The sequence below is a fragment of the Triplophysa rosa genome, linkage group LG2 (genome assembly GCF_024868665.1).
Source record: "Triplophysa rosa linkage group LG2, Trosa_1v2, whole genome shotgun sequence".
In the NCBI taxonomy this organism is placed as follows: domain Eukaryota; kingdom Metazoa; phylum Chordata; class Actinopteri; order Cypriniformes; family Nemacheilidae; genus Triplophysa; species Triplophysa rosa.
This window is the reverse complement of record NC_079891.1, coordinates 23,387,134-23,402,338: the sequence shown is the minus strand read 5'-3', so window position 1 is coordinate 23,402,338 and position 15,205 is coordinate 23,387,134. Positions and strand designations below refer to the sequence as shown.

The 15,205-nt window shown below is 39.7% G+C and overlaps 1 protein-coding gene across 2 annotated transcripts in view; it reads left to right on the top strand.

Moving 5' to 3' along the window:
• The window catches only part of atp2a3 (ATPase sarcoplasmic/endoplasmic reticulum Ca2+ transporting 3), a 54,168-nt gene extending 40,817 nt beyond the window's left edge, over positions 1-13,351 (top strand). Inside the window, exons 9-22 of one of the 2 annotated variants that reach the window (XM_057356420.1) lie at positions 1,182-1,270; positions 1,801-1,903; positions 2,745-2,876; positions 4,611-4,727; positions 4,832-5,050; positions 5,515-5,850; positions 5,937-6,157; positions 6,236-6,438; positions 6,662-6,747; positions 7,189-7,322; positions 9,208-9,325; positions 10,085-10,202; positions 10,348-10,376; positions 10,519-13,351. In XM_057356420.1, coding sequence (XP_057212403.1) covers positions 1,182-1,270; positions 1,801-1,903; positions 2,745-2,876; positions 4,611-4,727; positions 4,832-5,050; positions 5,515-5,850; positions 5,937-6,157; positions 6,236-6,438; positions 6,662-6,747; positions 7,189-7,322; positions 9,208-9,325; positions 10,085-10,202; positions 10,348-10,352 — 1,881 coding nt within the window. In that variant the 3' untranslated portion in view covers positions 10,353-10,376; positions 10,519-13,351. The remainder of the gene's footprint in view (positions 1-1,181; positions 1,271-1,800; positions 1,904-2,744; positions 2,877-4,610; positions 4,728-4,831; positions 5,051-5,514; positions 5,851-5,936; positions 6,158-6,235; positions 6,439-6,661; positions 6,748-7,188; positions 7,323-9,207; positions 9,326-10,084; positions 10,203-10,347; positions 10,377-10,518) is intronic. The other variant, XM_057356410.1, reaches the window with a different exon arrangement.
• Positions 13,352-15,205: the final 1,854 nt, after the last annotated feature.

Genomic DNA, 15,205 nt, shown 5'->3' with positions numbered 1-15,205 from the left:
TAGCTAAAATTTGGAATGTCCTCATTTGTAAGACTATGTAAATTAATACTATTTCTGTTATGGTGAACATTACAAAACCCCTGTAATCGGAATCTTTTCCATTTCCATCCAATCCATTTCAAAACCTGTCATCTGCATGAAAGACCATCAATGCTTTTACAACAAATTGGTTAAAAAACAGTTCCATTCCACCATCCACCTGTTTCGTCTGCCCCTACACCCGCAGAATGGGGAGATGGGATGGCAAGGAAGGGCTGCCACGCTCCTGTGGGATCATTCAGTGTGATTGAATGCCATTCTAACATGTCACTGGAGCAGTGCATCATGGGTTTGGCCAAGTTGTCTGCTGTGTCAGGGTGAACTCACCCATATCCTGTTTTATTGTAGATATCAGAAACGATTTATTGGCTGCTTCAGGGAACTGTAGAATTTGCGTCTGTTGTGTGCACAAGATCAGTGCAATAGTGGAAACAGGATTGCAATCCTAACAAGAGCAATACAGTACCAACAACATGAAAGTACAACTGGAAGTAATTTTAATGAGTCTGGGAAGCTTTCAGCCAAAACATGGCAGAAGGATTGTTTGCGCTCTCATTCACCTCAACTGTTTTCAGTTGGTCAAGTGAAACATGAGCAGACTTTTTATTGAGAGGTGGTGTGGTTCATTGTAGTGAGTGTTGTCTGTTGACAGTTGTGTAGTGTATTGGTTCAGACAGGGAAGAGCTCATGCCAGGCCACTGAACACGGGACTGCCAGTGCATTATGACATCATTCACCTAACTCTGATTGGTCGAAGCATGAGGGAAACCCCAGAGCTGATTGGGTGGAGACAGAACTGTCTGTTTTTGTTTGTAACTATCTCAGAGAACACTGCTTGTTTCTTATAAACCTTTTCTTGGACTCTTGTCTAGTGTTTATTTTTATAGTGTTTTATATGAAATAGTTTACACAAAAAGCACTTTTGATTGATAAACTAAGGTTCCCCACAGGCAACCGGGAAATTTTATTCTCAGAAATTGTGGAAATTGTTTAAGTGAATAATGTTTGTTACACGTTGCCTAGCTCTAAAATATTTTGTAATCTAGAAATTGGTCTTTGTGAATGCAGTTGTTTATTTATCAGGAGACTCTCTAATTGTTTCTAATGTTGTCGCCATCCCTTGGCCCTTCTCTCTCTATTAGATGTTTGTGGTTAATAAGGCTGATGACACCAGCTGCTCCCTGCATGAGTTTACCATCACCGGCTCAACCTATGCTCCAGAGGGACAAGTGTAAGAACACACACACACACAATATGATTTCCATCTACCCCAAGTAATTTAAAGGGATAGTTCATCCAAAAATGAAAAATCTGTCATCATTTACTCACCCTAAGGTTGTTTCAAACCTGTATCAATTTCTTTGTTCCAACGAACACAGAGAAAGATATTTGGAAGAATGTTAGCAATTTTCAGTTCTTGGACACCATCCACTACCATAGTAGGAAAAAATATCGTATTTTTTTGTTCTGTTGAACACGTAATGAGATATTTTGAAGAATTTAGGAAAACAAAGAGTTCTCGGGCACCTTTGACTGCCATTTCATTCTTCCTACTATGGTAGTCAATGATGTCCCTGAACTGAAAATGACTACCATTCTTCCAAATATCTTTCTTTTTCATTTATACAGGTATGAAATTACATGAGCGTGAGTAAGTGATGACAGAATTTTCATTTTTGGATGAACTATCCCTTTAACACTCGTGCGTTATACTTGTTTTGTATTTGTGTGTCTGTTTTACATTGACCGTTTCTTCGTCAGGTTGAAATGTGAAAGGCCAGTGCAGTGTGGAGATTATGATGGTCTAGTGGAACTGGCCACTATCTGTTCCCTTTGCAATGACTCCTCGCTGGACTACAATGAGGTAAGCAGTGTGCAAGGATGCGTTTATGACTCGCATCCACTCGAAAACCATATTTACTCTTTTGAATTGAACAAAGTCTGAAGTGTTAAACATGCACTTTCTGTTCTTCCGGAAGGGGCATCATTTTAATTTGCTTGTTTTGCATGTTGGCTCGCATTTCTCACCTCTGTGCCATCGTCGTGGTGTCATGGTAACTGCGTTGCGTAATATCGTGCGTGTCAGGTAGGGTAAAGGACAGTGCAAGTTAGAACAAGCCAAAGATGTGTTACAAAGCTTACTTTGTTACTGAAGGAACCAAATTGAATCTTTTAAGCATAACTAGAGAAATAATACAGTCCACGCAAATATTTGAAAGCAAAGATATTCGGCATTATTGTGTTGGCTGTGTATTTGGACAATGTTGTTTTTAATCACACTCGTAAAGTTCCACTAGCATTTCTGTTTACTTCCTGGAACAATCCTTGGCATTTTTTTTCAGACCAGCATCCATGAAGGACATATGCATGAATCAGTAGTCATTTAAATGAGGATGAATTTACATTTTTCACACACACAGATAAAAATGTTGTGTTGTGTATATTGGTAATTTACTGCCCGTTCTTACACAGGCATCCAAATGAATTATCCGAGACCTCTATTATTTATTTCTGCGTGACCATATGCTGGTGTTATTACATGGTCTGTTGCTTTCATGTGACATTTAACGTGAACAATAACATTCATTGGCGATGCGAGCGTATGGCTCCAGGCTTATATCTGAAATTATTGTGCGATTGCTCTATTCTTTGTGCTGATGAGAGTCTGGATGTTTACGAGCTTTTGTGTTAATGCTGTCCCGCAGGCCAAGGGAGTCTACGAGAAGGTGGGCGAGGCCACAGAAACGGCACTCACGACGCTGGTGGAGAAGATGAACGTATTTAAAACCGACCTCAGTGGACTCAGCAAAGTGGACAGAGCTTCAGCGTGCAATATGGTAAGAGGGGCTGCGGAACGAGGCAGAGTTATGATTGATGATACAGAATAATGTTGTGGAGAGTTTGTGATGGAAAGTGATGGAGAAATTGATAAATGAGGCTTTGAGAAGAAATGTGAATGATCTTAAAGTTTGGCCAGTGATGCGTGACAGTGAAGCATATATTTAGGAGAGGAAAGTAAATCCGAGTCTACATTAAAGATGCATTCTGTATATTTTATCCTCATTTACTGTAATTAAGCAGACATAAATAGCAGATGACGAATATCATTAATATGACATCCACTCGCATGAGATAAAGATTGTTATATCAGTGGAGAAAAGTGTTTATTTTTCATGGAGAGGGCCACATTTCCCACATTACTCGTGGGCTTTGATGGTTGACTGGGAACAGTAGACTAGTCTTGACCTCTCGCTCCCTTTGTTCCCTTTGGGAAACATTTTTTTTGTAAGAGTGAATGACCGCATCGATGTCTTTTTTTCTGCTGACCCCTAAATACTCCTCAAATAAAAATAGAAACTCTGGTGACACAGACTCCAAGAGGGAAAGCATAATATTTAGATTAGCAGGCGAGATTATGAAGAGGTTAGCTAAACTTTCCAAGCCTTCATTTCTCGGTGGGGGGAAAAATTCTGTCAATACATTGATGGGAAATATTCCAAAACAGCAGATGGGTGCATGTGCATATGAGAAGGAGTTTGATGTTTCTCGTAAAGATGACAGGGAGGACACACCAGAGGAAGCCTGTTGAGGAGTGATGTCATGTTATTTTCAGAGAGGGACGTTCTCATTTTGATTGTGTATGTTCAGAGGAGTCACAGAAAGAGGCAGTAATACAGAGATGGAGGACTTCGCAATTCTCAATCCTGATTTGCTGGTGGTGGTTTCCACCTAGTGGCGAAAGAATACCCTTACATCAGTGAAATGCGTGTGCTTATTCATATCTGGACGTTATTTCATTTTTGGAGCTTTTTGTTATTTAGTTGTAATAAAAGTGCGACAATGACAGGAAATGATGATGACAAGATGGGGAAGGGGATGATGTCATGACATGGGCCAGATTCAAACCTCCTATGCTTGTGCAAAACGTTTTACCACTTGTATGTGGGTTGTCCAAACAACAAGCCCCCAAGACCAATAGGATAACTTATATAAATAACTATTGAATAACTATTACCTATTTGGCACAATTAATGCAAATGTTTAATGTTCATTTGCACATATTTGGATAAAAACAGGAACATCACTCAAAGCCGGCAATTTGAAGCTTTTCAGTTATTGTTTTTTTTTGTTGAAGTGAGTTTTTCACCACATCAGTGCTTTAACTGTAGTGGTGCTTTAAAAGGGTAGAACTCGGGGGACACAGTTAACTACTAGACTGTCAGCACTCTTTTTAAGGACTTTTCCCCCATTTAAAGCATAATTGCTACAAAATATAAGTAAAAAAGTGACTGATAAAGAAATCAGACAGTCAGTTCACCCCACTAGTTCAAGGGATGTCCCATCCCATCCCCACATTGTCTCACCCACCCTGCCTCACATTTTGAGCTGTTGGGTATAATTTTTCACTTTAGGCTCTGCTGTCTATATTGGTTATAGGCTTGTCAGTTCTTCTGTGTAAGTTCAAGACTCTTCTCCCGCCACCCGAGCTTGATCTGTGACTACAGTGCGGTCAGCCCTTGAGAACAGCTGCAAATGACATGTGCTCTATCTCATACCTTTTATTCTCACAGATTTTCAGAAAACTAATGCAGAAAAAATTCACCTTGGAGTTTTCCCGGGACAGGAAATCAATGTCTGTTTACTGCACTCCCAATGGCTCAAATTCTCAAAACAAGATGTTTGTCAAGGTATTTATAACATATGTCTGACATCTTCAAACGGCCGTAACATACTTTGCATAATATTGTATGCATCACACCTGTTCCTCCCATCTTGACTCTTATGTGCGTAGGGCGCTCCAGAGAGCGTGATTGACCGCTGTCAGTTTTTGCGTGTCGGCAAAGACCGCGTTCCATTGACCGTTGCGGTGAAAGAAGAATTGATGAGCACTATAAGAGACTGGGGGTCTGGCAGAGATACGCTGCGCTGCTTGGCTTTGGCCTCACGAGATTCTCCCCCACCTGAAGACAAAATGGATCTGGAAAACTCTGCCAAGTTCTCGGAGTATGAGGTGAGAGAGTTTGGATCTCTTTGTACTTGCGTCACTTAATTGTTTACCACAAACGTTTCATGTATAACATACAGAAGCCCAGAGAGTATTTGGACACTGAAGTGACACAAAGAATTTATGACTGTCATTGCACTGGATAGCAATAAACCAAATCCAGTGGCATTTGTTTTAGGGAAAGCATGAGCACATCTTACAAAACCGTTCACCCAAAAATGAAAATTTACTCACCCTTGAGTTGTTCCAAATCTGTATAAATTTCTTTGTTCTAATAAACACAGAGAAAGATATTTGGAAGAATGCTTGTAACCAAACAGTTATTGGCCACCATTGACTACTATAGTATGAAAGATTGCCTCATGAATTGTGTTCTGTTGAACACAAAAGAAGATATATTTTGAAGAAAATAGGAAAGCAAACCAAGAACTGTCTTCATGTGTTCATCATTCTGACCATCATCTGTTTAGTCAAATCTCACCTTCGTTGGCTGTGTGGGCATGCTGGATCCGCCCAGGAGAGAGGTGATTGGCTCGGTGAAGTTGTGCAGTAAGGCGGGTATTCGTGTCATTATGATCACCGGGGACAATAAGGGCACCGCCGTGGCCATCTGCAGACGTGTCGGCATAATCGGCGAGGATGAAGACGTAGAGGGGAAAGCCTACACGGGCAGAGAGTTTGACGACTTGACTCAAGAAGCCCAGCGAGAGGCTGTGAAAAGGGCACGCTGCTTCGCACGCGTCGAGCCTGCACACAAGTCCAAAATTGTGGCTTATCTGCAGTCCTTCGATGAGATCACAGCTATGGTAAGACAGTGGTTAACAGCTGGTTTCACAAAATCCACCCTTGTACTTCACGCTAAGCTTTTTTCTCCAACCCATCTTGCTTTTAGACTGGAGATGGTGTGAATGACGCCCCTGCCTTAAAAAAGGCTGAGATCGGTATAGCCATGGGCTCAGGCACAGCTGTAGCCAAGTCAGCCTCTGAGATGGTGCTCTCTGATGATAACTTCTCCACCATCGTGGCCGCGGTAGAGGAGGGCCGGGCCATCTACAGCAACATGAAGCAGTTTATCCGTTATCTCATCTCCTCCAATGTTGGAGAGGTGGTCTGGTGAGTCGGAGACTACTATAGAGCTGCTATAGAGTTTGCTGTCCACATCTATGCTCATGTGTTTCCTCTTTCTCTCAGTATTTTCCTGACAGCCATCCTTGGCCTTCCAGAGGCTTTGATCCCTGTTCAACTGCTGTGGGTGAACCTGGTGACGGACGGTCTGCCTGCCACTGCCCTGGGCTTCAACCCTCCAGACCTGGACATCATGGACAAGCCTCCTCGAAATCCAAAGGAGTCTCTTATCTCTGGGTGGCTCTTTTTCAGATACCTGGCCATTGGAGGTCAGCGCAGTATCCCAGTCATGACATAGTGACTAGTATTATTATTAGCATTCCTGTAGCTAGACTGGTAAAGCCTAGAGCTGGCAATGCCAGGGTCATGGGTTACATTCCGAGGGAATGCAGGAACAAATGAAAGTGTCTGCTAAATCCTTAAATGTAAATTCACAGATCTGTCCTTCAAGATTACAATGTATTGAAGTTATTTGTACTCTTGTTTTTCAAGGATATGTGGGTCTGGGCACTGTCAGTGCTGCCACGTGGTGGTATTTGTTTGACGAGGGGGGGCCACAGGTGTCCTTTTATCAGCTGGTGAGTGAGACTATATACAGTACATTATGTTGTTTTGAAATGGTTTGGTTACAGACTGGTCATCTAATGCCTAAAACAGTTTTTTGTATCATTTTAAAATAAGACACAGCTGTTTGGGAGTTCAGATCTCATGATCCACATAGCTGCTCTGATATCACATCAGTCCCTCAAGGGGACACAATCAGTGGGACAAGTTATTTCCTGTGTAATTCTTGCGAATTAATATTCTTTATGTATGAACTCAAATATTTTGAAAGTAGGCCTTTTAAAATACCAGTGCACAGTCAGATCCTCCCTTATATTCCCCTAATAATTATCATAACAATGAAAAAACACATTTCCATTAAAAAAAGTCCATGGGATTTTGGTTAGTGATGCCGCTTCCATTACTTCGTTCTGCATTGGTTCTTAAAGCATGGTAAAACCTTTTTTTGTCTACAGAGGCACTTCATGCAGTGTACAGAGAACAACCCCATGTTTGAGGGCATTGACTGTGAGGTCTTCGAGTCACGTTACCCCACCACCATGGCTCTCTCTGTTCTTGTTACCATAGAGATGTTCAACGCTCTTAACAGGTAGGGCCGGCTGCCATGGTGATAGCACTGCATAAATGCTGCATCAGTCCCTTATAAGTTATTCTCGATGTGTAAATATATTTCCTTCAAAAACACTAGAAACAAAATAAGGGGACTTTTTTGATATAATGTGAGGAATTATTAAATAATTGCTTGCAATACATTCACAAAGTAAATTTGCATTCATTTAGTTAAAGCCCTTTATAAACTTCTACATTTACAAATGAAGTTCAAATGAGCTGTATATGACACAAATAAGAGATGACATATGATGTCTAAAATGTTGCCGTTTCAAATTTGCATGAACTTTAACCATTATGGCTTTGATCAAGACACTTAAGGCCGTGTTCACATTTGACTTATTTTTTGACAAGACAAAGTTCACAATGGTGCTTTTTAGTTAAAAAAACACTTGCAGTGTTGTGGTTACAAATAGCAGCCGGCAATGTTCAAAGGTAGCATTTGTGCACGAAGGCAGCTTAGAGAGACTTCATAGGCACCATAACAGAATTCTATTTGAATTATAAACAGTAGGGTTGGGCTGATAGACTTGACGATGTTCCGCCAGCATCGTGATTCCAACAAATGTTTCACTTTCGTCAGGTGACGCTCGCTGCTCTTTGCTGCCGGCTGCAAATTGAGTTGTAAACAAATACGAACAAAGCTAATGGGCATAAAACCTCACACTGTACAGATGAGACTGGCCTGACTTTATAACTGTGGGGCTCGCGCTGTATAAAGAGGATGCGTCGCGCAGTTTGCGCCTGACTTTATAACTGTTTATTACACGGCTCGTAGGAATGGTTGATTCTGATTGGCCAGTCGTGACATTTGCAGCTTCGTTATTCCCAGATAACAACCTCTCAAAACTAATAACACACGGTAACCCAGATGCAGCAAATAATTTTGACAGGTTTTTTTGACAAATTAAATATAAAAATGTCTTTTAATAACATATATGACATTATATTTACAAATGATTAAACCAAATTGCCTGTTCGTGACATTTGAACGTCGTTTCTTACCTTAAAACCGAAAGTAAACGGCTTTTCCTTGTGGAAGGTCTGCATTTGGTAAAAATCAAATTCACATTTCATGCCCAGTTTTTTCTCATGTGGCACAAGTAGCTGTGTAGCTTATTTCTGTGATAACAACCGGCTGCCTGTACATTATCCCTTACATAAAGAAGATGCGTGACTGTGCAGCTCAAGTTGTATAAAGAAGACGCGCCTCACTTTATCACTCTTTTATTGACTATAACATCAGAATAACTGTGGAGCTCGCGCTGTATAAAGAAGACGCGCAGTTTGCGCAGTCAGCGTTGTATAAAGAAGACGCGCCTCACTTTATAACTCTTTGATTGAATATAACATCAGATATATAGAAGATGTGTCTCTGCGCAGCTCGTGCCAGACGCGCCTCACTGTAAAACGCTGCAGGGTGATGTTCCACTGTAGCCATCGTCTGATGCCAATTTGGTAGACATCGCCCAACCCTAATAAACAGAGGGCGTCTTTGCTATAACCCATTACATATTTAAAAACTACAATACTAATTTCTTGTTAGAAATGCAATCAAAAGCGTTTCGGCCGCCATTTTATTTTTTCGAGCTTGAGCCTTCTCGACCAATCACGCATGTTCCTCGCATGTTGTTATGGAAACGACAGGTCTCTGTCATTGGTTAGCTGTGAAAAAGGTGCTTGACGTAGGACATTTTTTTTTCAGAAAAGTTGAACTTTTTAAACCTCAAAAGACACTCTGAGCTGCAGAAAAAGACGCTGGCGCTTTAAAAAGCGCTCGGGACTTTTTTGAAAACAAGGTTTTCAAAAAAGAAGTCAAGTGTGAACATGGCCTAACTCTTGTTATCGCTTTCTCTCTCGTTTAGTCTGTCAGAGAATCAGTCTTTGTTGAGGATGCCACCCTGGGTGAATATATGGCTGCTCGGTGCCATAATCCTCTCCATGTCTCTACACTTCCTCATCCTGTATGTGGAGCCTCTACCGGTGAGTGATGTTAACATCTCGCTCTTTCAGACTCAATTTTCATCAATTGGCTTTACTCCAATAGACGGTTTCAAAGCAACAACGTAAACAACATTACCGTGCATGCGTGCATTTGTGGCCCAAACTTAACTTCCGTTACACAACCGCAAAGAATAGAGTCCCTGTAGATTATTTTTGATAACAATCAAAAGAAATAACATGTAAATTACATTAGCTAGCAAGTTTGTCTAGCCAGTATTATTTTGGATTACCAGTAGAAGAACCATTACTTGGCTAAACTTGAATGCGACATGAGATTAAAGGCGGGGTGTCCGATTTCTCATAGCCGTTGTTGATGTTCAAATCAGACACACCCCTACCCCCATCTTTCGCTTTCATTAGCGCTCGGCTCGACTATGGTCCGTCCTGTGCACTGTACTCCTTACTGCTGATTGGCTACAAGGTTGTTTTGGTACTCGGCCGACTTTGTCTAAACAAGCGTAATTCGGAAATCGGACACCCCGCCTTTAATATACAATCAAATTCAAATGATTATTTATTTAAAATGATTATACAATAAAATATTAATATAAATAAATATGAACATAAAATAAATAAAATATAAATAGTTATATTATTAGCCACTTGCCAGACCGATCAACAAACACAGACCAAAAGTTAACTTCGGGCCAGGCGTGTGCATCCAATGAAGCTGTCTATAAGTTTATAAGACTTATATCCCTCCTTATTTTGTCTTTCTCATCTTCTCCCGTTCCCCAGCTCATCTTCCAGGTAACTCCACTGCATTTTTCTCAATGGATTGTAGTCCTCAAGATCTCAATTCCTGTCATCCTATTGGACGAGGCACTCAAGTATATCTCCCGCCACCACTCAGAAGGTACAACCTGTTTACCAGAGTGTTTGTGAGCAAAAATGTTTGTTTTTGATGCGACTCTTCCTGATATTCCAATGCTTCATATCTGGTGCTGACTCTGTCATGTGCTTTTATGTGTTTATTTCTGACCCGTTTTTTTCTTCGGCAGTTTAACTTTCTCCTCTCATCTTTGGAAAGGTACTTTTTTAACTGTAATCTTCCTGTTCCCAAAGCACCCTGTCTCTTTCTGTTTTCATTCACCATGGTACACTATTAAACAGTCTTACATTAAACCTCTCTCTCTCTCTCTCTCTCTCTCTCTCTCTCTCTCTCTCTACAGGTGAAGAGGAAGAAAGGTACAGGAAGAGTCGGCAGCTGAAATTCTAGGATAACTTCCTTTAAACACAAGAACACACTCACACCCCTGCCTTTTCCTCTCCGCTTTTAAGACTGCACGTGACACACACTTTCACACACACATTGTCAGACCCGTCCATTCACATCTCCATTGTCTTTGCTGCATGTCCAGCCACTACTAAAAACAAGCAGGGCTTGTATTTTGTGTGTGTGAGAGAAATTTGGGGATTATGGGTTAAATTTGCATTACGTGATTCATTCGGCTCAGATAAATACTTTACAAATAATGGAAAGACTACAATTGAGAGAAAGGAGGATGGAGGTGGCGCTTGCTTTTTGGGGGGTCTTTTGAAGTGTGCGTGTTCATGTTTGGACGGAATGGCCAGTTTCTATGAGTGGTTGGCTCCTGTTTCTTCCAGTTTCAATGCATTTCATTCACTGTCAAAGATGTTTCTTTCTCTTTCTCGCTTTATTTCTCTCTCCTAATGGTGAAGAGGTCCATCTCTTAGCCATGAGTTCATTTAGATAAATGTTTACATAAAGCTCAACGTGGCAGCAGATGAAATCTGACTTGCTTCTATGTTGCACTTACATTTATAAAAACCTTCATTTTTGTAAAGATCAAGACATCTTAAAGCATGCTGTTCTAAATCCTGAATTACTATCCTAAATTATCCTGAGAAGTTTGATCTGTACCCAGTTTAAGTCAACATCAAGCTGACCCATGAATGCATTTGATCTCAAAATTATTCTTCAAGTAAGAAATGAGGCTTTTTACATAATATACTTCTAAAACACACAGAGACCAAGTGAATCCCAGAATTCTCCTCCTCCAGTTTAACACTATAAACCCAAACATGGTGCAGCCTGGACTTAAGTATTAATATCAATGGACAACAGTGACAGGTTTTAAACAACGATGAGAGAAAGGAGGAGAAATCTGAATTTGTTTACTGATGTGAGTACATGACAGATCTGCAGCATGCTTGTTAGGACAGCTTTGATGTTTAACATTATCTGACACAAACACCCTCATTTCCGAGTAAAGAGGTGTCACTTGAATGTACATTCCCTTGCTTTTTTTCTGTTTTATCTTTTAAATGTAACCACAGCGGTCCACAGTTCTTTCATTTGGTTCAATACTGTATATGGTTAATATCATGATGACAAACATCCTCTTCACTTCCTAAAGGACATTGACAGGGTCACCCGCTTCCGCGCTTGCCGTTTATCTCCACTGAGAAAAAATTCACCACCGCTAGTGCTTTTCTTGCAATCTCGATGAACTCTGCGAATTTTTGTTTTCATTTTTTTAATAAAGTAATAATAACGTATTCGACTCAAAGAACCCAGGTGGTTTAGTTTGTCAGTTTTGCTGTTATAGGGTATGATATGCCTTCACGATCTGTTGGCAAATGCTGGTGTGCAAGTATGGAAAAAACAACTACTCCTGTGCCTGGTGTCATTAAGCTTGCTGTCGTAAAACTGCTGTTTGGAGAGTGCGTCTGCGTGTTAGCTGTGATTCCACTGACAGATATTTATTGTAACAATGTTGTGACCAATCAACTGTCACAAATATCGACTTTTGCATCACTGACAAATGTAAGATCATGCCAAACTCATGTCTCATGTCCGCTCTCACCTTTAGTTTTTGCAATGGCAATGAAACACCAGAACTGTGTTCTATACTGCGTTACTGTCTAAGTTTAAGGTAAGCATATTGGCACGAGGCAGTAAGGTCCTTCATATTCACACTAGCATCTGCACCAATAGAAGGTGTGGGCTTGTACAGCCTTGCTTATTACTACTGATCTCTGTACAGGAAAAAATGAAATACCTGATTGCATGGAACCTTGTTACTGTAATGAATAACCTATACAGTATATTTAATTTTTTAAATAATGAAACATCTTTACCATCCGGAAGACTACAGCGTGAGACTATTTTTCTTTGCGTAACTGAGGATCGAGATTATGTTGTAGAATAGCGCAGGTTGTTTCTTCATTGTTATTACAGTTTGTTTTTTAAGGTTGCAGGGGTTTTGTGTCTTTCAAATCTAGTTTAGGAGTCGAAAATACAATTGTAAAATAAAGATAAGAGTTGTGCTAATAATGATAATATTTGATGATAACTTTTGCTATTATATGTGGGTTTGAATGTCTTGGATTTTTAGTTTTTGTTGTTGTTTGTTTTGTTTTGGAAAAGATACACGCATGGTTTACACAGAGTGATGTCCAGTGATCAGTGCTGGCTTGTGAAGTTGTTCTCTTGAAGGGCTTGGTGTGGGTACTGTCTCCAGAGATATGAAATGTCTGTGTGTTATGCAGAAAGTTGGATGTCCGCTTTGTGATTTTTCAGTTTGTTTTATTTGTCATCATAGTAGAATAATCTTTTTTTCCACATTTCTCAACTTTGTTGGTGCTTCTCCTGCATACTTTTTGGGTTCGTGGAGAGTTTCATCAAATTATACCGAAAGTTGTAATTTCAAAGAAGATGTGACAGAAATTATTTTGCTACATTTTAGAGGCAATCAAGATAAAACATTAGTAGACAATCAAGGAATGCAAACAAAAGATTGTGGTGAAGTTTCCCTTCTGCGAATCAAAAGCTCAAATCAGTAGTTAGAACTGTGTGGTCCTGACATGGTCCATTCTTACTGGACAGCTGTCTTTCTGCCTGCGCACAAACTGGCTGGAGCTTTGCGCCCACTACTGAGAAAGAATTCTCTGTTACGCCTTGGTAATATTAATTGTGGATTCATATTTTATATATATAAAAAAGACATGTCAAATAAAGATTATTTATCTTCTAATTTATTTACATAGTGTGCTTGTGTAATTTCTTGAATGGGGTCGTTTTTACTTGTGTGTGAGGATTCTTTTCATTTTGTAGGTGTAATGCACGATATACGCCAGCAGGCGACACTGTTACATCATTTCTTAGTGTTGGGCTATTCAATCTACAGTAGCATTTCTCATGTGCTGTAATAGATGTGCGTTGGCTTTTAGCCTCAGACAACCCGCTGTGAAGCAACAAGACAGCGTATGTATTTACAAACTCACCAAATTATAAACTATTTAGTCTCTTTTCTGTTAGTAAGAAGTCTGGATCTCCAAATCCAGCGTTATATCCACCATTTATATAACATTCATCACCCAAATGCAGTGAACAAAAAACAACTGAACTTCGCGAACGTATGCTCTCTCTCCTGCACACGAGTGAAAGTGATGTGTCTGCGCATGCTCCTTCTCCTGCTCTCCTTGCTTTTCCGGGAGAATTGTCCAATAAGGGACTAAGAAAATTTGTTACGAAACAGTTTTATTTGTTAAAAAAAAACTTTCCGAAACCTGTATGATCGCTGGGGGAGTGTATCGAGCACAGAAATACTACGTAATATGCCCAACTCGTTTTTTGGGCATGTTGACCATGTTAAGCATGAGAAGACGGCACGTTTAACATTGTAAAGTCAGAATGCATGACACACCGTTGCAGCACCCCTTTAAACTTGTATTAGGCATACAAACACTTTTTACTCCAAATTCAGAATATTTTTTGAACTGTTGCTCCAGTTGTTGTTCCCTATCTGTATTACACAATAATATTATATTAGATTTGTTTAAGCATTTCATTGGCCCTTCTGGGTGCTCATACCACTAATAGGAAGGATGCCCTTATAGGGCTAATGAAAAGTCAAGTCCTCTGTAGTACTGAGTAGAGCTACAGCAGGTTTCACACTCCAAGTCCACAGAGGCTTTAAATATGTTGCTCACAAGACTCAATCACCTTCATAAAGTCTGAACAACCAGATCGTTCGAGAACAATATAGCCAATTATTTGAATATTTACAATATAAAAATGAAACTACTACAGTGATATTAAACATGATCACACTAAAGAAGAGAACAGAAGACAAAATAAAAAATCTGTAAATACAATTTTAGTTTCTTTGTCTTGACCAACATGATTTGCTGTTATTTTATTGTTACTTTCCATCAAGGATGTATAGTAAAAGATGCTGTTTCTATATAGGAAAATGTACAAATCTGCATCACATACTCATTCGATGTTCATTTTTGGATTAGATTGGGTGTAGGTTTGTGATTGGGCCTATTGGGTTTTACTTTTTTTCTGTCTATCACACAGTCTTGTTTTCTTCCTCTTTCTTGCATGCCCCCCTCTCTCTCTCTCTCTCTCTCTCTCTCTCTCTCTCTCTCTCATATATTTCAAATTATCATCTACATCTTATTTTTGTCTTGTTCAGTTGCATGTCTTGCGTAAGACCTCTTTATTATGTAATATGTCTCTTTTCATTCTTTTGTGCGCAATGGTCTTCTAATAAGAAAAACATATTCAACATATTAATAACAGCGTAATAACCAATGTCCTATTGTTTCATAAAAATCATGTCCTTTAAGAGAGTCCTTAACCTGCGGTTATTATATAACTGCAATCATATTATTGTCTGACCACTAGACATGTGTATTGTGCTGCTGCTCATCTAAATCCATATTAATGTGCATTTGACTGCCTTCTACCTCCTCATTTTGCAAATATTTATGTAAAGCTGCTTTCAAATGAATTGTAAATAATAACAATTTGAATTGGGGTTCTCACTCTTATACAGTTTTTCTGTGATTTAAATGGTTTAATATTTGTCCAACATGTACATA